General features: G+C 43.7%; 1 protein-coding gene across 3 annotated transcripts; it reads left to right on the forward strand.

The window, feature by feature from the left end:
- The first annotated feature begins 513 nt into the window (after positions 1–513).
- MORF4L1 (mortality factor 4 like 1) lies at positions 514–23,935 on the forward strand. Of its 3 annotated transcripts, none has more exons than XM_045448546.1 (13): positions 562–803; positions 5,955–6,001; positions 7,674–7,741; positions 11,344–11,460; positions 12,956–13,042; positions 13,469–13,549; positions 15,962–15,987; positions 16,721–16,809; positions 17,928–18,029; positions 19,137–19,225; positions 19,717–19,889; positions 20,376–20,460; positions 23,203–23,935. In XM_045448546.1, the coding sequence occupies exons 1-13, from the start codon at positions 764–766 to the stop codon at positions 23,285–23,287; spliced, it is 1,089 nt and encodes a 362-aa protein (XP_045304502.1). In that variant the 5' UTR covers positions 562–763; the 3' UTR covers positions 23,288–23,935. The 3 variants fall into 3 exon arrangements, with proteins under 3 accessions (XP_045304504.1, XP_045304502.1, XP_045304503.1); XM_045448547.1 differs by having other exon boundaries at positions 582–803; positions 11,347–11,460; XM_045448548.1 differs by lacking the exon at positions 11,344–11,460 and having other exon boundaries at positions 514–803.
- Positions 23,936–23,996: the final 61 nt, after the last annotated feature.

The raw sequence follows: 23,996 nt of genomic DNA on the forward strand, positions 1-23,996 counted from the left end.
CCATGTACAGTGTGTCTACGGGGAACGAAGAACCCACAGGGAGCGAAGGGAAACGATGCGGAGGTAAACGAGGGTAAGTAAGAGGATTGCTAACGGCGTGCGCTGTGTTTACGCTTCCGGCTGCTGGGTCAGAACAAGCCAAATATTCAAGTAGGAGTTGTGTAGTTAACACAAAGGCGACAACCACAACTTCGCTATGCATGGAGAAGGCAGAGAGGGTGCCGGGGTGCAAGCAGCGCAGGACGCGCGCACAGATGGGGCTGTGGTCACTTGTGTTGGGGGCGGCAGGTGAGGGGCTGAGGCGGGAACAGGGCTCACATTCAACCACTGAATTACTCTGACGCAGGCGACACTGAGGCAGCGCAAATGGAGGGCGGTGGGCAGGCTCACAAAGAGACCCCAGCCCCCCGCGGGAGCCCTGACCAGAAGACCCTTCCCCCGGCCTCCCTCCCCTCCCCCTCCCCCTCCCCCTCCCCGCCCGCGCAGCCTCCCCTCCCCCCTCCCCTCCGAACTACGGCTCCCGGCGTGCCCCGGGGCGGCGCGGGCGCAGCGGCGCGTGCGCGGCGTGCGGCCGTTGGCTGGGGCGGCGGCTGCGCGGTCGCGGCGCGGTGAGGTCTGCGGGCGCTGGCAAATCGGGCCCGGGATGTAGAGCTGGCGGTGCCTGACGGCGCGTCTGACGCGGAGCTGGGTGGGGTAGAGAGTAGGGGGCGGTAGTCGGGGGTGGTGGGAGAAGGAGGAGGAGGCGGCGGCGAATCACTTATAAATGGCGCCGAAACAGGACCCGAAGCCCAAATTCCAGGAGGGTGAGTCCGGGCCCCCGGGGAGAGGCGGCCGGCGGCGCGGGAGCGGCGGGCCCGGCCGGGCGGCGGGGGCTCGGGGCCGGGGGCGACGCGGGCCGCACCCGCGGGGCTGGCGGGCAGGGCTTTGTGCGGAAGGCGCATTGCGGCGGCGGGCCTCGGCGCGGGCGGGACGGCCGCGGGCGAGGCCGAGGAGCGCCGGGCGCGGCGGGGCCTGGGCGTGCCCACGGCCGCCCCGGGAGGGAAGCGGGCGCGGGCGGCCGCCCATTGTGGGGAGGCGGCGGGCGCGCCATGGCGGCGGCCGGGCGGTGATGTGGCGTGGGGGAGGGGAGGCGGCGCTCGCGCCGAGGGACCGCGCGGCCCGGGCAGCCCCCGGCCGGCGCCCCAGCCGCCTGCCGCCGAGGGGGCTGCGCCCGGCGGCGTGGCGGGGCCTGGCCGGGCCTCGCGTCTGTGGCGGGAGAGGCGCGCTGCTGCGAAATGGCCGCTGCGAGGTGGCCGCGCCATCATGGCCGCCGGCGCTCGGCGCGGGCCGCGCGCGCAGCGCCCCCTCCCGGCGGCCGCGCGCTTCGGGGCGGGCGGTGCGGGGCGCGCAGCCGGGATCCGGGGCGGGGCGGGGCCGGAGGGGCGCGCGGGGCTTTGTGCCGCCCGCATCCTCCGGCGTGCGGGCGCGCTCCCTGTGCGGAGACCGGGTCCCGGTGCGCCCGCGGACTGCCCGCCCGCCCCGAGGCTGAGTGCAGCGACGCTGGACGTGCGGGGACTCGGACGCTGGCTTCCTTTGGCTTATTAATTGGCGCTTTCTTTTCTTTTTTTTTTTTTTTTTTTCTTTTTTGGTGAATACGCCTTGGTTGATGGTAGAACCAGACTTTGTTGGGAGATCTTTAGTGTTTACGGTTAACGCGTCTGTTCGCGTACATCAGAGTGGGGGCTTCACGGTAAAGTAAAACAGAAGTAACGTTTCCTAGCCGAGCAGGGACACCTTCAAAGTACCGTTCATCGCGGTCGGTGGAGCTGCGAGTCACCATAGACGTCCAGACGTCTGCCAAAAACACTTGTCGTTGCGGGGATTTTCAAACTTGTAGACCCCTTACCCCCCCACCAAGCATGCTGTCACTTTACGGACTATTTAAGAAGTTATCAAGGGTATTTTTTTTATAAGGACTGGCTCAGTACCTGCTTTCTCCTACCGTGAAAAGTTGCGACTACCTCCTATGGGTTAAGGTTTATGTTTTTTTAATCCAGATGTTTTAGGTCAGGGATTTTTAGTCTAGAAGTTAGTGGGTAGAATATAGGTCTATCTGAAAGGAAGAGGTTTTTTTGTTGTTGTTTTTTCTTTTTTTTTTTGGTCCGAGTGAGATTTTGTATTTCAATTAGGAATCCATCCTCCTCTTAACCCCCCTCCCCCGCCCCCCTGCACAGGTAGTGTTGGCAGTGCAGTGTGGACCAGAATCTATTCAGCTGCTCAAAGTTATGGTAGTTGTTGGATTAACCAAGAGTTTGCTCCATCAGTTAAGGAGGTCATGTAACATCAGAACGTGACAGTTAAAATGTTTTGATAACCATCTCAATATAATTGGTTTCCTCTGTAATAACACGTGTTTCAGGTAGTTACAAAAACATTCAGGGAAATGACCCATAGGCTTCGCCAATGGCGCAGAAAGTCCATCCCTGCTGTAGGACATGGAAGGAATATCACTGAGGTTTGGAACAGTCAAGGGTGGCTTTCTGGAGAAAGTGCTTTAGTTCTGAACTAGAGGGAGGAGAGAGCCAGTAGGGGGATAACCACCCAGGAGAAGCCATGTGCTGCTGTAGTGCTGAATCAGACAAGAGTAGGAACCAAGGTGCCAGTAGTAAGGTTGGAAAGCTGCTCACCAGAGTGTTGGCCCTTACTTACCATCACTTTCCAGATGTGTTTTCTACTCTTGTGTTAGCGCTGAATTGCCAGGCCATCTTTAAGAAGTTATTTGGGGGCACCTGGGTGGCTCAGTCGGTTAAGCACCGGACTCGATTTCATTTCAGGTCCTGATCTCATGGCCTTGGGTTTGAGCCCCACGTCAAGCTCCGAGCTCAACATGGCTTGGAGTTCTCTCTGCCCCTCCCCTTTTGCACACACTCTCTCTTTTTTCCTAAATAAACTTTTAAATGTTGTTTATAAGATGTGTTCAGGGAATGCCTTGAAAAGAAAAAGTACTACCCTGTTGGTGGTAACAGAATTGAATTAAGACTCTGCAGAAGAATTGGGCGTATGTGATGGTGGAAATATGAATGATCAGAAATAGTACTTCTTTCATGATTCCCTTAAACTTGGAGGTTTTTCTCATTTAATGATGCTCAGCATATGTTAGATAAGCGGTTTTTAAGCGTGGTGACTGTTTTGTACTGGACTTGATCCTCTCTTTCAAATTCTCTTCCAGCACATGGTAAAGAAAACTGTTTAGGCCTTGTCAGGAATTCACAGGCTGGTGGTAGCTTGTTAGTGTTCCTGGTGAGCATAGACCAGTGGGAGGATGGCGCCTTGGAATCTCCACCTTGAATTTGAGAGCGTTGGGTAGAATTACTTTCGTCTTAGGGTACTAGAAGCATTAAGAGTGGAGAAAGGCTGCAAAAGCCTGATAACCATGGTTTGCTCTCTTCCCCAATTACCAGTCTTTTTCTCCAGTTTTCTTATGAGAAGTAGGCCATAGGCGTTTGTTATCCTGGTGAGACCAATGCCTCCAAGCAGGCTGCCATCCGTCAATGCACTAGTAGCTGCAGTGGAGGTCAGAAGGGCCCCAGCCCCAGTACAGTTGTCTTTGGAGGCAGCCAGGAAGACGGAGGAATAAGGCCCTTTCCACGGTGTCTTTAAAATGTACCTGAAGAGTGAGGTTAGGAGACACAGGTCCAATCTTTGCTGCTGCTGTTTGTTTGCTACACCTTATTCATGTCCCCAGGGTCTCAGTATTCAGTGGTGGCTCCGCTTTGGATGGGCCGTAGCCACTGGAACACACTCCAAAGCTGGTCTAAACCCCCCTCCTTCCGGTTTCTGTTTTGGTTAATATTCCCACCAGCCTGGAAGTCAGTTTAAACTGTTTTTGCTTGGTTTTCCTTAATTTCTCACTGCTCTTGGTTCAGATCTATTTCTTCCCATGGACTGCTGGCAGAAGTCTTTGATTTGTTTCCCTATTTCCAGTCTCCATTGAAGCTCTGCACAGGCCCATCTTCTGGCACGTTCTTCAGAGGGGAACCACTTCACGGGAATTACAGAGAACTTTGAGCAGAGTAACGTTACTCAGCCTGCTCGGGAGGTTCTAGTACAGGTCTCTGGTGAAGCTTGGGAAAAAGTTTTATTCTTTTTTAAGTTTATTTATTTATTTTTGAGAGAGAGCCAGCTGGGGAGTGGGGGGAAGGGAGAGGGAGCATCCCAAGCAGGCTCTGAGCTGTCGGCGCGGAGCCTGACTCAGGGCTCAGTCTCCCAAAACGTGAGATCATGACTTGTGCCAAGGTCAAAGAGTCAACACTTAACTGACTGAGCCACCCAGGCGCCAAAAAAATCTGTAGTTTTAAAAACTCCAAGAGATTCTTGGTCAGATTTGGGAGTTCTTACAGGGTAAAGTCCACACTTCATTACATGACATAGAGGGCAGGCACACCATGATCTGTTTAACATTGATTTCTACTTTTACGTGTTTATCTTGTGCTCCAGTGATAGTGAACTATTTATATTCAAATGGTAAGGAGTGTGATAGTGTCACCTTGTCATGTTTCTGTGCTGCTGTACCCATTGTTTCCTTAGTAGCTCATCCTATTGCATGTGAAGATAAAAATATGAAATCCAGCGAATTGTGCAAAAACTATTTGCTTCCATATCTGTGTCCCCCATTGATCTGATGGTGCTCAAACAGGTACAGGAAAGACTGGGTATAAATATGTGGAAAATGAACGTATGGATTTGCTTTAGGATAACTTTTTTTTTTTTTTTTTTTTTTTAACATTTAGTTTTGAGACAGCATGAGCGGGGAAGGGGCTGAGAGAGGGGGAGAGAGAATCTCAAAGCAGACTCCACACTGTTAGCACAGAGCCGGACGCAGAGCTTGAACTCATGAACCATGACTTGAGCTGAAATCAGGAGTCCGACGCTTAACCAACTGAACCACCTGGCTGCCCCACAGTTGTCAGTTTTTGAAACTTACAAGCAGCAGTTATTTTTTAAAATAGTGAAAATCTTGGGGCGCCTGGGTGGCTCAGTCGGTTAAGTGTCCGACTTCGGCTCAGGTCATGATCTCGCGGTCTGTGAGTTCGAGCCCCACGTCGGGCTCTGTGCTGACAGCTCAGAGCCTGGAGCCTGTTTCAGATTCTGTGTCTCCCTCTCTTCTCTGACCCTCCCCCGTTCATACTCTGTCTCTCTCTCAAGAATAAATAAATGTTAAAAAATAAAATAGTGAAAATCTTATTGCTGTCTAGTTTCTTCAAAGTTGAGCTAGTAGGTTGTTTTCGTAGTTTTAGAGCTAAAAGAGCTAACTGTGGTGGAGTACTGTTGTTACCTCTGGTCTGATGAAGCCCAAGTAGACTGAAAATAATGTGCAAGAAATTGGTTTCTACTGTAATCAAATGTAATTTTCAGGTACTGTCAGGAATTACCTGCTTGATTTGTCTGATGAGCAGTTGGCTTCCAGGTCATCCTCTAGTCCCTTCCATTTAGTTATTCTTGCAAGTCTGAATGGTAGGTTCAACATAGAGTGTGATTTCCAAAAGTTAGAATTTTATCTGTTTTACTTGCCCAGGAAAAGGTTTGGAACCAGAGATAATAGGTAGAGCATAAGGTCCTCATTTTGGAAATATTTTAAAAATCTTATTTTCAGATGCACATTGAAACACCCAGTCCTGCCAGTAGGTAGTTACTGTAGATTTTATTGGCTTAGTAGATGGTAGACTATCTCATGATCCAAATAGATTGATAGTCTAATACATTGATTTTTGCTGTTTACATCACTTCCTAAGGTGTTTTCTGTTGTAGGGTACTGTTGAAGTTTGATCTGAAGTGTTTTTCTGTATGTAGCCTTACTCTTCCGGTTTTGCGAGCAGTAACAGTACAGCTGTGATGGCCCTCACGTGCGACTCTTAGATACGAAGATAAATGAAAATTAACTCCTTTTTTTTTCTTTCTTTTTTTTACTTTTACAGGTGAGCGAGTGCTGTGCTTTCATGGGCCTCTTCTCTATGAAGCAAAGGTATGAAACCTGTTTTCCTTTGACAAGTTAGCTAAAGTTATTGCTTAGATGACTTGAGTCGTAAGAGAGTTAGTTGCTTTGTTGCAACATTTGTGATTCATAGAACCCCTCGTGTTCTCTTTCTGGGTGTCTAAACTGCTTGCTGAGTGGGCCAGACAAAGCATTGCCACCTTGCCATTGTCTCAGTGACCTGCGGAAGGCCCAGTGGTTGGAGTATTTGAGGGGAGATAAAAGACAGGCTTGTGGGAGCAAGTTGCATTGTGTTGTTAATGACTTGTGGGGACATCTGGCCAGTCACTTTCACGTGTAAGTAGTTGTTGAGTAAGCACTGAGGGATCTGTTACGTTAAGGATAAAACCTAATGGTAAAAATGTGAGGACATTTAACTTCTTTCTGTTGGCTCCTCTGCCAGAGTTTGAATCGCAGGGGGCTTCCTTTCCTCTGTCAGTGTCATCCCAATTGTGAAAACTGGTTTTACGTTTAGCCAGAGGTAAATGAAATAGTGAATTCCCAAGTAAAAAGTGTTTTTATTTTTAGTATTTTGTTTCTGGTAATTTTTAGCGTAGATATTTATGGTGTGACTATTTTTAATAGTGGTTTTAAAAATGGTCTGCATAGCAACACAGCCTTGAGTTACATGCAATTTCTGCAGCATTCTTGGTGGGTAGTTTATGTGTGTCTGTGAAAATGGTCTTAACAATTTTGAAGTGTGTCTCCAAATAATAACCAGTTTCACTACTTTTCAGTTGTTTTGAATATATAGATGTGTGTTTTTAAAGTTCTAAAATGGCTGAATTTGGATTCATGGAGAATCTGGTCAGGAACGTCATGTGTACGTGCATAATGTCCTCGTGATGTAATCCTAATACAGTTTTAAGTAAGTTGTGAGTCCTCTTGATCATTTATATCCCGGAGTGTTATTTTTGTTGCATCAACTGTGGCACGCTCCGCTTTTCTCCTGACAGCTGAAACTCCAGGGAACAAGTTTTAAATGGTGGTTGGAATAACTTAAATTGTCATGATTCTCTTGGTTGTCTCAGATAAAGACTTATAATCCATGACGGAGAGTCGTCACTTTCACTTGTCATAGTTAATACTTTTAATGATTTGTTCTAATTTGTTTGGCTGCTTTTAAGAAGAACATAAAATGTTTTTCATCTGTCACTTTGCTGGTTGCTGATATTTTGCAGCAAAACAGTTTGCCTTCCATAAGTTAATGGCGCTTTCTAATAATAGAAAGGCACTGTCTAGTGTACTAATAGAAGGCACTGTCTAAATAATTTTCTTTAGCTGAATTTGGTTTTTGAAACAAATACTAGTTTCTGGCTGGCTAGACTTTGAGAAAGTGCAAAAATGACTTTCATTAGCTGTTCTCAGAGAGCTACTCCGGCCCATTGAGTTAAGGGTCGGGGGATCTTTTATTACAGTTTTTCAGCTTTGCTGGGCTGACTTCCACAGATTGTGACTCTAAGGCAGCCGTAGAATGGCAATGTATGCAAGTAACCGGAGATCCTGGATGATTTTCTGTTTGGCAGTCCTGCTGTCTTGTGCTCGTTTTGGTCCCCAAGGTTTGAGTGGAGTGTCTGAAAGATTGCGTACTTGAAAATCATCCAGGTAGTTGTCGCCTTTTTCAAAAACGATTTCTGAGTAAATTTTCTCTTTTTTATTTCAGTGTGTAAAGGTTGCCATAAAGGACAAGCAAGTGAAATACTTTATACATTACAGTGGTTGGAATAAAAAGTGAGTATTAGTATTAGATCTTTAAAAGCAATGGTATCTCTTAACAAGGTAGCTTGTGTCGTGTGTGTCACAAATGCATGCTGCTTTCTTTTTTTTAAATTTTTATTAAAAACATTTTTGTAACATTTTTTAAGTTGGTTTATTTATTTGGAGAAAGAGATGAAGTGCCAGTGGGGGAGGGTCAGAGAAAGGGTGGGTAGAATCCCAAGTAGGCTCTGTGCCGTCAGCACACAGCCTGGTGTGGGGCTCGAACTCACGAACCGTGAGATCGTGACCTGAGCTGAAGTCGGATGCTTAAGCAACTGAGCCATCCAGGTGCCCTGCACACCCATGACTCTTAATTTTTGGATGGTTTTACTACATATTGAAGCAAGGGTGAAGCATTTGTGGTATGATGAAAATAATAGAAATAAGGGTACCCACCATTTCATTTTAAAGTCTTTGGATGATTTCTTGTGTTCTAGTGTAATGTCTAATCGTTAGTCAACCCACTGCTCTTTTTTTCTGGTTTTGGTTCATTTTAGGACAGCTTGAGTTTTTTTGCCTTAGCACCCACGCAGTTACGTATGTATGTTACTGCAATTAGTTATATTCAGAGCTAGTTGGATTATTCTACTTGGAAAAGGAAAAAGGTTGCCTCATTAGGAAGTAGTGACAAACTTGTATTCTGAATTTTGGTAACATAAATGTTGGCAGAGAGTGATTTCCTGTGGTTCATTTTTTAGAATATGGTTTAATACAGATATAGAGATTTAATTGCCTAATTAAACTTAATTTTTCACCTTGAAGAGTTAGACTTTTCTTTTAAAGGAGTGGTGTGTTGATCCGTTGTGGCGAGTAGACAGTGGTCACAGATTGAACGCGTTCTAGAAATATCAAGCCAGTGGGGAGCTCTTTTTCAGCGATGGGTCTTTCTTCTTGGGACCCACAGATACGGCACATCTAATAATTTACTCCTTTCTGATGCCTGAAATGGAATATCCTGTAATTTGTACTATGAGAGGTTTTAAATTACTTTTATTAGTGTGTTTTGTCCTTCAAAAATTGCCAGAAAGTAGTTTTTTGGGGGTTGTTTTCTGGCACCTTTGAAGGCTTTGTGTCCCTTGAGCTGTGCTCTGGTACCGAGTTCTCCGTGTGAGCAGGCTGTCAGGTTGGAGGATTACTCTGTTGCTATGGAAGGAGCTATTGTCTATGACTTTTACTGGCCCTGTGACTTTGGTCTTGTTTCACGTGGTCCTTTACCAGGTGATCCAGCCCAGTTTTATTTGTTAGAAGAATTTTTTTTCACAAAATGCTGTTAGCTGAGAAGAAATACCAGACCCTTTTGTTCCATTAGTATAGTTGTAGAAAGGTGGAAATCTAAAATGTGTCAAAGTACATTCCTGACAACTTGTAATTTTTTCCCATTTAATAATTAAACTACTTCTAATAATGGCAGGTAAGATTTTAAATATTGAGAAATTGGGAAAATAATGGAGAAAATTATCGTTTTGGGTTTTTTTGTTTGTTTTGAGAGAGGGACAGCATGAGTGGGGGAGGGGCAGAGAGAGAATCCCAAGCAGGCTCCGCTCTGTCAGCCCAGAGTCTGACTCTGAGAGAGCCTGACCTGAGCTGAAATCAAGAGCTGGATGCTTAAAACTCCCATGCGCCCCCAAAACTATCCTTTTGTCTTGGAGAAGTAAACTGTGATTTTTAAATGTGATTTCAGTATTAATGCTAAATTATCTCTAACATCCAGGAGAGTTTACCATATGGCTCCTAGTGTATGTTGTAGTTTCCTATTGAGAAAATGTTTAAGCTCTAGTTCAGTCTTGTAATAGACTTACTTTACACATCGATACTATGTCAACATTGGTAAGGTTGAGAGTATTACCATGTGATAAGAATCTCCATTCTCTACAGGTAATAGAATGTCGACTTTATGCGTGATACGTATAGGAAAGTTAAAGTTCATCCAGGAAATCAAAGAAAAACAAATAGTAAATTCATGGCATAGGTTTGCCCTCATTCCCATTTAAATAATTGTTTTAGGATTTGTGTTTTAATTCTTTTATGTATAATATTTTGTATAAAATTACATGTAGATGTGTATGGCTTTAAGACTGGATTTTTTTTTTTTTTTTTTAATTTTTTTTTTTCAACGTTTATTTATTTTTGGGACAGAGAGAGACAGAGCATGAACGGGGGAGGGGCAGACAGAGAGGGAGACACAGAATCGGAAACAGGCTCCAGGCTCTGAGCCATCAGCCCAGAGCCCGACGCGGGGCTCGAACTCCCGGACCGCGAGATCGTGACCTGGCTGAAGTCGGACGCTTAACCGACTGCGCCACCCAGGCGCCCCTAAGACTGGATTTTGAGTGGCATTTGTAGCTTATGAGAAATTGAAAGTGCCAAATGATTGTATTTCCTGATTTTATAGCTTTAAAATAATGTTTTTCCCTTTGTTAGAGTTCAGTACACAGGTAAATGATAGACTGCATAGATTTTGGTTTGCTCTTTGTAAAGCTAATTTTATATATTAATTCCTTGGAAAAAGAATTTAAAAATGGCACTCAACATTGGAGATATTTCATATCTTCATAGGTGTAAAATTGAGGATATTAATGAACAAAGGTAGATGTGTTTTTTGTAGTTGATTTGGAACATAGATAAATAGACATAATGTTGGAAAGTTTGATTTTTTTTGTGAGTAGAGAAGCCTTGAAGCCCATTTTGAAATGGGATCAGTTATTTAGCAGCCCAGCAAGTGTGTTATGTGTGTGTGTTTTGTTTCGTTTTTTTTTTTTTTTAGTGCTGTGTAAGCAGTGTCACCGGTCATTGTGATTGTGGGGGTTAGTGACAAGCTACCTTTAGAAAATTCTGAACTTGTTTAATGTTTGTGACCTATAAAAATTTCTGAGTGTTTGGCTTTCAGTTACTATCCTAGTAGTGATGTTCCTCAGAACAAAAAATGTCATTTAATTTTCCTGTGGTTCAGCAAGGGTTTTTAGCTTCTGACACATAAAGGAAACGATTGATTTGGTCTTTACTTTTTCATTAATTTTTTTTTTTTTTTTTTTTTTTTTTTAAGTAAACCCTGTGCCTACCATGGGGCTCAGACTCACAAACCTGAGATCAGGAGTCGCATGCTTTACCTACTGAGCCTGCCAGGGGCCCCTTGATTTGGTTTTTAGATCAAAGTTATTTTAGATGCATTTTTTCTCAGAGGGGGAAGGGATTTGCCGGGAACTACAATGGAGTTAGATGGTAAATAAAAATTTTCCAGCTCTGCCTAATTCAGAGAGAGTTGGAATAGATAGATGTATAAATAAAAATCAGATTCTCGTTTTGAAAATGGTTTGTAAGATTCTTTTAGAAAGTCATACAACAAAAGCCCAATCTGCAAATTGGAATTTTTAAAACTTTAGTTAAGTACATATTTTTTTCACAGTAGATAACATATTTGCACAGTAGATAACATATTTCTAAATTTTCAAAAACCTTACCGGAACTCGTTGACACAGACATTTAAATATTCCATCGGTAAATAAATCTTAATAAAGCTTAAGCTAAATTCTGCACCTAGTTACTGAGATTACTTTGTACTATGCTGTCTGTATCAGAAGTGCTGTGAGGCCCAGGCGCTCTGAAAAAACTTTGAAGACACGTGAGGATATTGTAGCCCTTTTTCCTGTTCCTGAAGGAGCTCCCTCAGTACACCACCCCCTCCTGACCTCTAGGTAAATGCATGTTTTAAAGTTTTCTCTAGGAAATCATGTTGAGGATTGCTTTTTAATTATTTATTCTTCTTTTGGTTATCTTATGTAAGAGGTCAGAGGTGGGAAATTATTTGCTTTGGATACATCTATTTGTGTCACTAAAGGAGCTCCCTCAGCAGGAGAAAGGCACTTTGCATGAATAGTTAAGCATTCCCTAAAAAATACCTTGTTTTTGTTTTCCCCTTTGGAAAAAAACACATCAGAAATCTTGTTTTGTGGTTAAAAAGTTTTTTTTAACATTTATTTTTGAGAGAGCACACATGCGCGCAAGCGGGGAAGGGGCGGGTGGTGGGGGGACAGAGGATCAGAAGCAGGCTTTGCATGGACAGCATGATGTGAGCCTTTGATGTGAGGCTCGAACTCAACAACCTCAAGACCGTGACCTGAGCCGACGTCGGACGCTCAAGTGACTGAGCCCCCCAGGTGCCCCGAGGCTCGGACATCTTGAAGGAAGGAGCTTTTCTAATTGCCAGAATGATTATTTAAAGAGTGGTCGGTTCTTCCTTTTGATGTTTAGGAAGCCATCTCTGGTTCTGTGCGTTCATGAGTGAGTGAAGGTTGAGGATGATGTAGTCTGATAAACCATTGTAATCATTTGATTTACAGTATTTGCTGAGTTGGTGTGGATGATATTTGTCATAGACCTGATAGATTTCTGACAGACCTTGAGTGCTTTTTATGGTTCGGACTCTGAACTGTTTTACATGTACTGTTTCTTGTAACGATACTGTAAGGGTAGGCACTGTTATCTCCCATGTTATAGGTGATGAAAGTGAGGCACAGCTAGTTCTGTAACTTTGCTGTTACATAGTTAGCTAAGTAGCTGATCAATTTTCCTTCTTTAAGATGGCAGCTTCTTGTGGACTCCCATGCTTCACTTTTTTTTTGGAAGTTAAAATTCTTAAGATCTCTTTATTCTGTAAGGATAATTACTTAAGGACTCTTTTTTTTTTTTTTTTTCCTTCTCTTTAGAGAGAGAGGGCGCAGGGCACAAGTGAGCCAGGGGCAGAGAGAAGGATCAGAGAGAGAAGCGGGACTCACCCAAAGTGGGATTCGAGGTCACCTGAAGCGGGGCTCAAGCTCATGAACTGTGAGATCATGACCTGAGCAGAAGTCAGATGCTTAACCGCCTGAGCCACCCAGGCGTCTCTGCTTAGGGACTCTTAATGTTAAGTGCCATACTGTACTCATTTTAAGAAAGGATTTGAATAATCTGTTTTTGAGATCTGGCAGTTAAGGTTTAGGGTGCTGCTTTTGAGGATGTAGTTTCTTTCTCTTACAGCACAGATTTTCACTGGATTTTCATTTCAGTTGAGAACGGATTTGTAGTCCCAATTAATTAAATCTCAGAGAAATCCAGAGTCTTGCCTCTTGGATCTCTACAAGTAATTGGAGGCAGGGTCTGAATAGTAGTAAAAATGTCTTTGAATGATAATTTAACTTTTGTCTTTTACAGTTGGGACGAATGGGTTCCAGAAAGCAGAGTACTCAAGTACGTGGACACCAATCTGCAGAAACAGCGAGAACTTCAAAAAGCCAATCAGTAAGTTTGTTTTGGCAACATGAGTAGGAAGAGAAATGTCTGTATATTAGTTCTGGGAAGTGGAATGAACAGTAGAAATCCTGTGGCCTGCCTGCCAAAAAAATGATTCTTGGTACCTGTCAGCTGCCGTGTTGTGGCTTTGACTTCAGTCAGAGAAGCCTTTCCTAGAAAAAAGGAAGGAGTGGCAGACCAGTCATTTCTAGTCTGTCCGTAGAGTTAGGTAGGAAGCATCAGGATGTTGGAAATTTCCGTAGTTGGAAATGCACTGTGATCTTGTTGCCTCCCGGACTCTGTGGGAGTTCTACTTGGGAAGGGCACAGGGGATCTCCGTTTGAATACAAATTTCAAAATGGGATCAAGCTGGCACAGTTATTTTTCCATGTAAGTACTCACTTGATGACAACTTCGTTGGAATTCTCTTTGAAGGGAGCAGTATGCAGAGGGGAAGATGAGAGGCGCTGCCCCAGGGAAGAAGACCGCCGGCCTGCAGCAGAAAAGTGTTGAAGTGTAAGCAGACCTGTTTTAATTTGGCGTCTCGTTCTGGAAGTGATCGTTCTGGAAGTGAGCTTCAAGCTCCAGATACCCATCGTCCTGTATTAGAGTTCATTGAAAATGGAACCTGGAACATTTCAACTTGAAAAATGCCAATGAGCACTCCTTTCTCAAGCGTTCAGTTGTTTGAAAATACATAATAATTACATATCCCTTAATTTCCCTTAGCAGGTTTTCTACCTTCCCCCCCCCCTTTGTTTTATGGTGAAATATACATAACAAAGTTTACCTCTAACTCATTTTTAGGTGTATAATTCAGCAGCATTGAATACACTCACTTTTTTTTTTTAAGGAAGAGTCTATTAAAGAATTGCTTTATTAATACAAAACGTACAAACTATTAAGTGCTAAGAAATTCAGATATCTAAGTCATAGCAAAACAGGTGGCAGTTCAACATCCAGGGTCGGCAGAACGCTTGGAGACTGCCACAGATTAGACTCCCATGGTTGAGAGGGCATCTTCAGAGGTGAAGGGGGGGGGGACCCAGGTTAACAGCTTTTCAAGTTCCCTCTCCTCATCAAGGATCATGAGAGGCACTCTATTCAAGGGGAGGTGTGCAATCTGGTGCTCTGCAAGCAGGTCAAAACTCTCAAAATCTAAAGGATTGAAGGGAAAGAATTTTTCTATTTCAGGATAGGTGTCATCCGAGGCTGGAACAGTGCTTTTTGCTTTGACAGTCTTCTCAGTTACCTTTTTGGCAGAGAAGAGCTTAGAGAAAGGATTGCAAACAACACCAGCAGTTTATTATGTGAAACCTGTTGCATAGGTTGAGAAATTAGCTTGCTTATTAACATAAGCAAGAAAGTTGAAACAATGTCAGGGTCTGTTGTTGGGATTCATTCAAGTGTAGTTTATAGATGTTACGAGTTAGGGTTAGTTGTCCGTGTTGTTTCGTTGTTTTTATGGTAGAATGAGTGGGTCAGGAATGTGTGTGTAAAAGCTCTTGGTTGCTCTTGGTCCTCACATGGTCTTTTTTTTTTTTTAATGCTTATTTTTGAGAGAGAGAGACAGAGTGCGAACAGGGGAGGGGCAGACAGAGAGGGAGACACAGAATCCGAAGCAGGCGCCAGGCTCTGAGCTGTCGGCACAGAGCCCGACGCGGGGCTTGAACTCCAGAACCGTGAGATCATGACCTGAGCCGAAGTCGGACGCTTGACCGACTGAGCCACCCAGGCGCCCCGGTCCTCACATGTTCTTGACATCAATTAAGTAAAAGTTCATAGTTTAGTCTGACCCGGAAATACTGTTCAGACTGAACACAGATACTTGTGTTCCAGAAGTTAAACTTAGAGAAACAGGAAAAAACCTGTACTTTCAGATAGATGGCCAGCTTTTTGTATTTGTAACGGAACATAAGTTAATTTGAGTTGTAAAATGAACCTTTTGCTCTAAATTAGATGAGTACAGTTAATAACTTATAAATACTTAAAAAACATTTTTTTTTTTAATGTTTACTTTATTTTAGAGAGAGACAGAGCACGAGTAGGGGAGGGGCAGAGAGAGAGGGAGACACAGAATCTGAAGCAGGAAGCAGGCTCCAGGCTCCGAGTGGTCAGCACAGAACCGGACGCGGGGCTCAAACTCATGAACTGCGAGGTCATGACCTGAGCCAAAGTCGGTTGCTTAACCAACTGAGCCACCCAGGTGCCCCTATAAATACTTTCTAAAGCTGTAGAAGGGTCAGCATACTCCAGTGTTATGGTTGGGTCTCACCAGATAGAGTCCATAATCTTGGGCTTTTTGCAAACTATTTCCTTGCATTCTGTAAGTAGTTGTATGTGGAATTAAAATGAGTAGTTTACTGTTTGCCAGTTGGTAAATAAACGAGTGAAGTTGCTATTGGAGATGATGACTAAGAGGAAGGAGACATTGGTTTCAGAAGGAAAGAGCTTATTAGGTGTCAAAAAGGAAGGATTATGTACTAGGGAGAAAGAGGGTGGAACATTGTGGGCCAGTGAGGGTGGAACATACACATTTACCAGTTCACTGAACATACACATTCACCAGTTTACTGAAGTAACGGCGAATGTTGTCTTTTGGAACTTGGATTTTGTGGAACTAGTAGGGTAACATAAACAACAGTATGGTTATAATTTACATGCTGTGAGCTTATAAATTAAGAGTATAATCCCAAAAGTCTCCCGATGTGGTTTTGGTTTATTTTTCTATTATATGGAGGGAGGTGTGAATTTAGCCAACTGTCAATGAAAATTCTTAATGTCTGAGCAGGGAAACTATATTTACAGCCTGATCTTCTCATCCAAGGCAGTGTTTCTCTATGAACTTAACCCTGGTAAAAGGGAATGTATGGGGGCGGGTGTACTAGCAGTAATCACATATATTTTTTTTTTTCCTTCTTCTTTTAGGAAAACCAAAAAGAACAAACAGAAAAGTAAGAATATTAACTTGGTTAAAAATAATTATTTTACCTTCGTAACATTTACATTTTGAAATCCGTGTTAAGCTTTAAGAGTTACAAAGTTTTGAGAGTAAGCTTATCATGTTTGGTGATCTCAAAGATGAGTCACGACAGTGTACATAGTTAGGTACATAGTAGTAGAGAGCCAACTTTGAGAATTCTTTTTACAATGGAAAAACCTTGTAAACGTTTATTATTTTCATGTTCTTTAGTCTTAGTCATTGAGAAGATAGTATTTTTTAATAAATGTAAGATAATGTTGCTAAATGTTACTTATTTAATTTTTTTTTTTTTTTTTTTTTTTTTTTTTTTGATGTTTATTTTTGAGAGAGACAGAGACAGAATGCGAGTGGGTTGGGGCAGGGAGAGAGGGCGGCACAGAATCTGAAGCAGGCTGCGGGCTCCGAGCTGTCAGCACAGAGCCTGACGCGGGGCTTGAACTCACGAGCTGTGAGATCATGACTTGACCCAAAGTCGGACGCTCAACTGACTGAGCCACCGAGACGCCCCACTAAATGTTGCTTAATGCTAAATGATAGAACAATTTATAAAAGTTGTATCTTTGGTAGGACTACGATTCTTTAGATTCAGGTAACACCTGTGTAATGGAAAAATAAGAAAGAGGGTTTATCGGGAAAGTATTTTCCTTAAGAGTGTCTCCTGTATTAAGCCGAGAACCTCCTGTCCTTGTCCTGCATGTGTCTAGCGCCTGGAAATGGAGATGGTGGCAGTACCAGCGAGACACCTCAGCCTCCTCGCAAGAAAAGGGCCCGAGTGGATCCTACCGTTGAGAATGTGAGTTTTTAACATTACGAATAGCATGTTAGTGTTTCTAGTCTGTGCAATAAAATAGTCAGAACTTCAGTCTTGAAAACACTGTTAACATGGTTAACTACTGCGATGAAAACATTCCTCTTTTTTGGATTAAGGATTTTTTTTTATACATCTTCTGTTTTACATGTAGCTCTGCATGTGTCCCTGCTGTGTATGTCCTCCCCAGCTCATCCTCAAATATTCGTCTGTAAGCTCTATGTTCATGTACAGGACTAGATACTTCATTGGTATTCGACTGTATAGACTTACGAGTTCACGTTAAGTGGTTTAGTATGTCCCAAGATGATTTAATAAACCCATAAAAAATGCCACAGAAGCTTTAGCCTGCATATATGTGTGTGTGAATATGAGTTTAGAATTCTTAAGTGATAAAATGTCTTGTTTCTGATTTCCAAAATTAGGAATTTGGAAGTGTGGTTTTAATTTTCAACTGACAGTTATATTTCTGAAGCTGAGGTTAGGAAGCAATGGTATACTCCTAAAGAGTGTATGTTTTGAAAACAGGCAACTTCAGGCAGTTATTGAAGACTTCATTAGAAGTCAGGACACTTAATTTTATGTATAAAGAAGTAACTTTAATCTGTATGGGATAGTCCTTGGCTATTAAGAGAAGCTTCTTTTCTCCCAGCAGCTTAGCTGTAGGGATTTTTCATTTATGATTTTGGAAATGCCAACTCTGGCAGTCCCATTTGAGTACTTGAACTAATTCAGGGGAGCCTGGGTGGGCTCGGTTGGTTGAGCGTCCAGCTCTTGATTTCAGCTCAGGTCATGATTCCAGCCCAGGGTTGTGGGATCAAGGCCCAAGCTGGGCTTCAGATTAGGCTCCAGGCTGACAGTGCAGAGGCCGCCCTGCTTGGGATTCCCTTCCTCCCTCTCCCTCCCTCCCTCCCTCCCTCCCTCCCTTGTTCCCTTCCTCTCCTCCTGCCCCTTCTGTGTGCGCTTACTCGCTCTCTCTGTAAAATTAAAAACTATATACGTATGTACTTGGTGCCTCTAAATATTGAGAAAAACCCTGAATGTTGGTGTTGCTATTGAGCGAGAAAAGACAGATTTTTAATGCCCTTCCCTTTTCTGTTCAGGAGGAAACATTCATGAACAGAGTTGAAGTGAAAGTAAAGATTCCTGAAGAATTGAAACCGTGGCTTGTTGATGATTGGGACTTAATTACCCGGCAAAAACAGGTACCTTGAAAGCTACACAGATTGTAACCTGTAGGGTATGTTCTTGGTGATGTGGAAACCAATTTTAAGGAAAAAATTGTATAGACTTGGCTCTTGAAGGGGTGTGATTGATGAATATTATTTTAATTCAGAGACTGAATAGTTTGATCATCAGAAGGCATGTCTTGGAAAGGATAGAAGAAATCCATGAGTTTTTAGTGAGAAAAGGTGGCAATAACTCGGTTTTGGAGCTTTCTAGGATAGGAAGCCCTGAAAACTGGTAAAGATGAAGTAGCACGTGGTTTCTGTTCTGTCACTGAAAATGGGGTGTCCTCACGTGGTGTTGCTGCTGCTGGGCTGTAGGAAGCACACAGTTCTCTGCCAAGTATTCGTGGCCTCCCAGACAACCTGAGTGTTCTGGCTGAGACGTGTGGTTACTAGTGGAAAGGAAATCGGGGCTTTGTGAGGTACGTATGTGACATTGCAGGAGTGCGGTCCTAGACCTCAAGTGGAGAACTTTATAGGACAGATGCACCAAGTACTTAGAATGAACAGCATGGGCGGGAGTGGGGATGTGAAGACTTGGGGATAAGGAGACTTACGAGACCTCCATCGTATACAAATGTGGACTCCGTTTGGTTCTTGATTCGGTTCTGGAGCTGAACTACTGCGTTCAAACCTTGGCTTTACCACTTAGGGTTTGGACAAGTCACTCGGCCTCGGTAGGTCTCTGCCTCACACTAAAGATGTGAGCACGACCTCAGAGTTCACGTATGCTTCAAGCGGGGTGTGGCACATGGTACACACAGGGTACATAAAGACGGTGTCTTGGAGGTGCATTTCTGCGTGGTGCATTCCCTCCGTAGTGAATGGTGTGTGTGTGTCCGACAGATGCCAGTCTTTAGAATTGTGGTGTCCAGTACGGCAGCTGCTGGTCACATTTCGCTCCTTCCTTGAAATTAATAAAAATTTTTAGTTCCTTAGCCACATTACCCATGTTTTAAGTGCTGGAGAGTGCCATTTCCTGTTCTGTAATACTGTTAGGTGGTCTTTTATTGCCTTAAGACTTTTCCGTTGCAATTTTTCTGTAAAAAGAACACTAGTATTCAGGTGTATTTTTTTTCGCAGCTGTTTTACCTTCCTGCCAAGAAGAACGTGGATTCCATTCTAGAGGATTATGCAAATTACAAGAAATCTCGAGGAAACACAGATAATAAGTAAGAATATACAAATCTTTCAAGTGCATAGAAAGACATTTTAAGTATTCTTCTTTCCAAATCTTAATCTTTTGAAGTGTCCACTTCCTCTAAATTCCATCAGAAACTAGCAAAATAGAATTTCATTGGTTTGACCTGGAGTTTGGTTGGCAAACTTTTTCCTTAAAGGGCAGATGGTAAACATTTAGGTAAAAGTGAAGCTATTATGTGTTAAGTGCATAATATAACCATTTAAAATACAGTTGTTTGAAAATGTAAAAGCCATTCTCAGCCTGAAGGCTGTGGTTTACTTAGCACTGGTTTATTTTTGGAATTGATTTCTCTTGTGCTCTTGTTTAAATCTCTTGTTTAAAAAAGCCTGTTGGGTAAAAATTCATCGTCATTAGTTCAGCCTTCAACTCTGGTCCCTTGCTCTTGTATGGGTTGAATTAATCCCCATTTCTCAGTTGTCCGTGACCTGCTTTGCAAGTACACATCTCTGTCTTTGTCAGGGAGTACGCTGTGAATGAGGTGGTGGCCGGCATAAAGGAGTACTTCAATGTGATGCTGGGGACTCAGCTGCTCTACAAATTTGAGAGGCCGCAGTACGCGGAGATTCTCGCAGACCACCCGGACGCGCCCATGTCCCAGGTGTACGGGGCACCACATCTACTGAGATTGTTTGGTAATGTGCCATTGAGAAAAAAACTTTTTTCTTTGGGTTTTTGATATTTTTGTCTTTCCTAATTAATCTGAAGGGGTTACAGAAAATAACATTCTAAAATACTCCATTTCAATTTGAGCTTCTTATTGAAAATGTTATCTAAATCTGTTTGAAAGTTAGCATCTCTGAGACCATGTATTTTAAAAGAATCTGTGATGGGGACGCCTGGGGGGCTCCGTCGGTTGAGCGTCCGACTTCGGCTCAAGTCATGATCTTGCGGTTCGTGGGTCTGGGCCCCGCGTCGCGCTCTGTGCTGACAGCTCGGAGCCTGGAACCTGCTTCCGGTTCTGTGTCTCCCTCTCTCTCTGCCCCTCCCCTACTCGTGCTCTGTCTCTCAAAATAAATGTTAAAAAAAAATTTAAAGGAATCTGATGATTGTGTTTGGTCACGTAATGCCCGTGGTGCTCCCTTGGATGTAATTTTGACTACATTATTTTATCTCCACAGTACGAATTGGAGCCATGTTGGCCTATACTCCTCTGGACGAGAAGAGTCTTGCATTGTTGCTGAATTATCTTCATGATTTCCTAAAGTAAGTGTAACAGTATGCCTGAAATTGGAAACATGAATTAGTACAGTGCCCTGAAACTGGCTCTGACCTGTCAGCACTGTAGATCATAGTACGTGGGAAGACACGAGTAAACGGGACAGAGCGGTACAGGAGTGAGTAGAGATGTCAGTGGGACACGAATGCGACGTGGACCACCGCGCATGGTGGAGCAGCGCCTTGGAGCCGTTGGGGAAAGACGGGGACCACTGGCTAGTGTTCTGGAAGGAAACCATCAGATCCACACTTTCTGTCAGGCAGTGAAATTCTAGATGAATCACAAGTTTAAATCGTAACATTGAAACTATTAAGATCAAGAAGAGTGGTAATATTTTTGCTATTTTTATAGTGAGGAAAGTCTTTGTAAGTAGTAAAATCAGGGGGTTTGGCTGGCTCAGTCGGTTAAGTGTCTGACGCTTGATCTCAGCTCAGGTCATGATCCCAGGGTCATCCAGGGTTGGGAGTTGGAGCCCCGCGTCATTGGGCTCTGTGCTGACAGTGTGGAGCCTGCTTGAGATTCTCGCTCTCGCTCTCGCTCTCTCCCCCACTTCCCAACTTGCACACCCATGTCCTCTGTCTCTGTCTCTCTCTCTCAAAAGAAATAAACTTGCACAAAACAAAACAAATATTAAACTCTGTATAGGAGGGGCACCTGGGTGGCTCAGTTGGTTGAGCATCCGACTTCGGCTCAGGTCATGATCTCATAGTTCATGAGTTCGAACCCTGCATCGGGCTCTGTGCTGACAGCCTGGGGCCTGGACCCTGCTTCGGATTCTGTGTCTCCCTCTCTCTCTGTTCCTCTCCTGCTCACACTCTGTCTCTCAAGGATAAATAAAGATTAAAAAAAATTTCTTTTAACTCCATATAGGAAATAATTTATGTGAAAAGTTAAAATTCTGTGATAAAGTAACACACGAAGAAGAATTTTTAATAAAGATGATCAGACCAGTGAAAAGTAGGACATTGGGGTTTCACAGAACTGACAGTACGGGGGGCTGTCAGAAATGCGTTCAGTGTCCGATGATCCAAATAGCTGTGTCTCAGTGGCTACGATTGAACGTACTGAGGAAAAGGGCCGTCCTGGTTTCTTCACCTTTTTAGAGGGCATTTTGGCAGTGCCTGTTGAAAGTTCAAGTGGGAACTTAGCTGGTAGAAATGCTTAAGTGCACAAAGATTTCCAAATACATGAGGATTTAACATGTATGTGTATAACAAAAATTTTTAAATGTTTGCTTATTTTGAGAGCGCGTGAGCAGTGGAGGGGCAGAGAGAGGGAGAGAGAATCCCAAACGGGCTCCGGACTGCAGGTGCGGAACCCAATGAAGGGGTCAAAGCCAGGAACCGTGACATCATGCGTGACCTGAGTTGAGATCAAGAGTCAGATGCTTAACTGATTGAGCCACCCAGGCGCCCCTAGACTCTGTGTGTATAATAATGAAGAATTCTAAACAGTCAAACTGCTGTTGAAGGCATGTCGGTCCGATCAGGGAAGATTCCTCCCATGTGTCCACTTAGAAAATCAAGTTGCTCTGAAGAGTGTATGTGTGGTACGATTCTCGTTCATGGAGAAACATCCTTAGTGTTTGGAAAAGACCTAGAAAAGTGTGGATCGTACCAAAAAGTGGGTTATTTCTTGGGCATAGTTTTGGGAGGGAAGGTCATGTATTTCTGTATTTGAATTTTCTTAAAATGATACCATGTATTTTATAATTCTAAAACCGCAGCACATGCTTGCAAATCTATAGTCCTTGCTCTACTAGTAAGACGTAGAGTCCTCTCTTTGCCTCGGTTTCTTTGTGAAATAAACGTACTATTTACTTGATACTTCATTTTAGGTCCCTTTGATTTTTATGGTGTTCATTTCAAATTTAAACTCGAAAGTGTCACTTTCTGAATCTGTATTTAATGTAATGAATTTCAAAGAGCTAAGGAAAACATCTAGACGTTCTTTTTTCTTTTAATGTTTATTTTTGGAGGGGGTAGGGTGGAGGAGGGGCCGGGTGGGGGGTGGGGGGGGACACAGTCTGAAGCAACTCCAGGCTCTGAGCTGTCCGCACAGAGCCCAACGTAGGGCTCGAACTCACGAACTGTGAGATCATGATCTGAGTGGAAGTCAGACACTTAACCCACCGAGCCACCCAGGCGCCCCTAGATGTTGTTTTAGGATACATTTGTGGGGCGCCTGGGTGGCTCAGTGGGTTAAGCATCTGACTCTTGGTTTTAGCTCAGGTCGTGATCTCCCTATTCAGGAGTTTGAGCCCCACATCAGGCTTTGTGCTGACGGCACGGAGCCTGCTTGGGATTCTCTCTCTCTCTCTCTCTCTCTCTCTCTCTCTCTCTCTCTCTGTCTCTCTCTGCCTCTCTCTGCCTCTGTCTCCCCCCCCCCCCCCCCCCCCCCCCCCACGCTCACTTCTCACTTTCAATAAATAAACTTAAAAAAAAAAAAAAAAGGATACAACATTGTTTTGAGAAGATGTCCAAGCTGTCGAGTTGGTATTCTGAAGACAGCCAGCTATTCCTGTTTTGAAATGGGGGAGCAACTCTGGACCTTTATGCATTGTTGTTGGGTCCATAACCCCGACTGAGTTGTAACTCTGGTTTCACTGTGAGGTTGCCATTATTTTAGTATATTTTAAGAGAAAATGTTTTGTGCAGCTCTGTGCCTTGATTAGGATCAAGGTGTATGATTCTTTCTCGTCTCCGTAATGAATAATGTTTTATTTTTAGATACCTGGCAAAGAATTCTGCAACCTTGTTTAGTGCCAGCGATTATGAAGTTGCCCCGCCCGAGTACCATCGGAAAGCTGTGTGAGGCGAAGCGCTGACGCTGTTGGATTTCTGTAAACACAGTTTTGTTTAGTCCTCCTCTTGTACAAATGATGTACTTTGCAAATGTTAGTGTATAACAGAATTGATGTTTGTTTTCTGTTTGATCTTAAACAGAGAAAATAAAAGGGGTGATAGCTCCTTTTTTCTTTTCTTTTTTTTTCATTTCAAAGTCGCTACCAGTGTATTCAGTGATGGACGACGAGAGACATACTGTAGAGTGTTTTATTGCCTAGTCGACAAAGCTGCTTTTGAATGCTGGTGGTTCTATCCCTTTGACACTCCGCACTTTTATAATATGTGTTAATGCTGTATGACAAACTGCTCTGATTCCTAGTGCCAAAGGTTCGATTCAGTGTATATACCTGAACACGCTCATCCGTCTGTGCTCCTTTTTTTATGGTGCTTAAAGTAAAGAGCCCATCCTACAGGCCGTCCATGCTGTTCCTTAGGCATCGTCCCTTTGCTCCGATTGTTGAAGAATGGTGGCTTGTTTCATGGTTTTGTATTTGTGTCTAATGCACGTGTTAACATGATAGACGCAATGCGTTGTGTAGCTACAGTTTTCTGGAAAAGCCAATCTTTTAGGAATTGTTTTTCAGATCTTCAATAAATTTTTTCTTTAAATTTCAAAGAGCCATGTGCTTGTGTGGGTACGTTTTGAGACCTCTGTACTGTGTATCCCTTTTCACATC

The sequence above is a fragment of the Leopardus geoffroyi genome, chromosome B3 (assembly GCF_018350155.1).
Source record: "Leopardus geoffroyi isolate Oge1 chromosome B3, O.geoffroyi_Oge1_pat1.0, whole genome shotgun sequence".
In the NCBI taxonomy this organism is placed as follows: domain Eukaryota; kingdom Metazoa; phylum Chordata; class Mammalia; order Carnivora; family Felidae; genus Leopardus; species Leopardus geoffroyi.

Coding starts and splice junctions, on each gene's coding strand:
- MORF4L1 (XM_045448546.1), top strand. CDS start 764: ATGGCGCCGAAACAGGACCCGAAGCCCAAATTCCAGGAGG. Junction 13,550..15,961: donor CAGCAGAAAAGTGTTGAAGT/GTAAGCAGACCT, acceptor TTCTTCTTTTAG/GAAAACCAAAAAGAACAAAC. Junction 15,988..16,720: donor CAAAAAGAACAAACAGAAAA/GTAAGAATATTA, acceptor GCATGTGTCTAG/CGCCTGGAAATGGAGATGGT.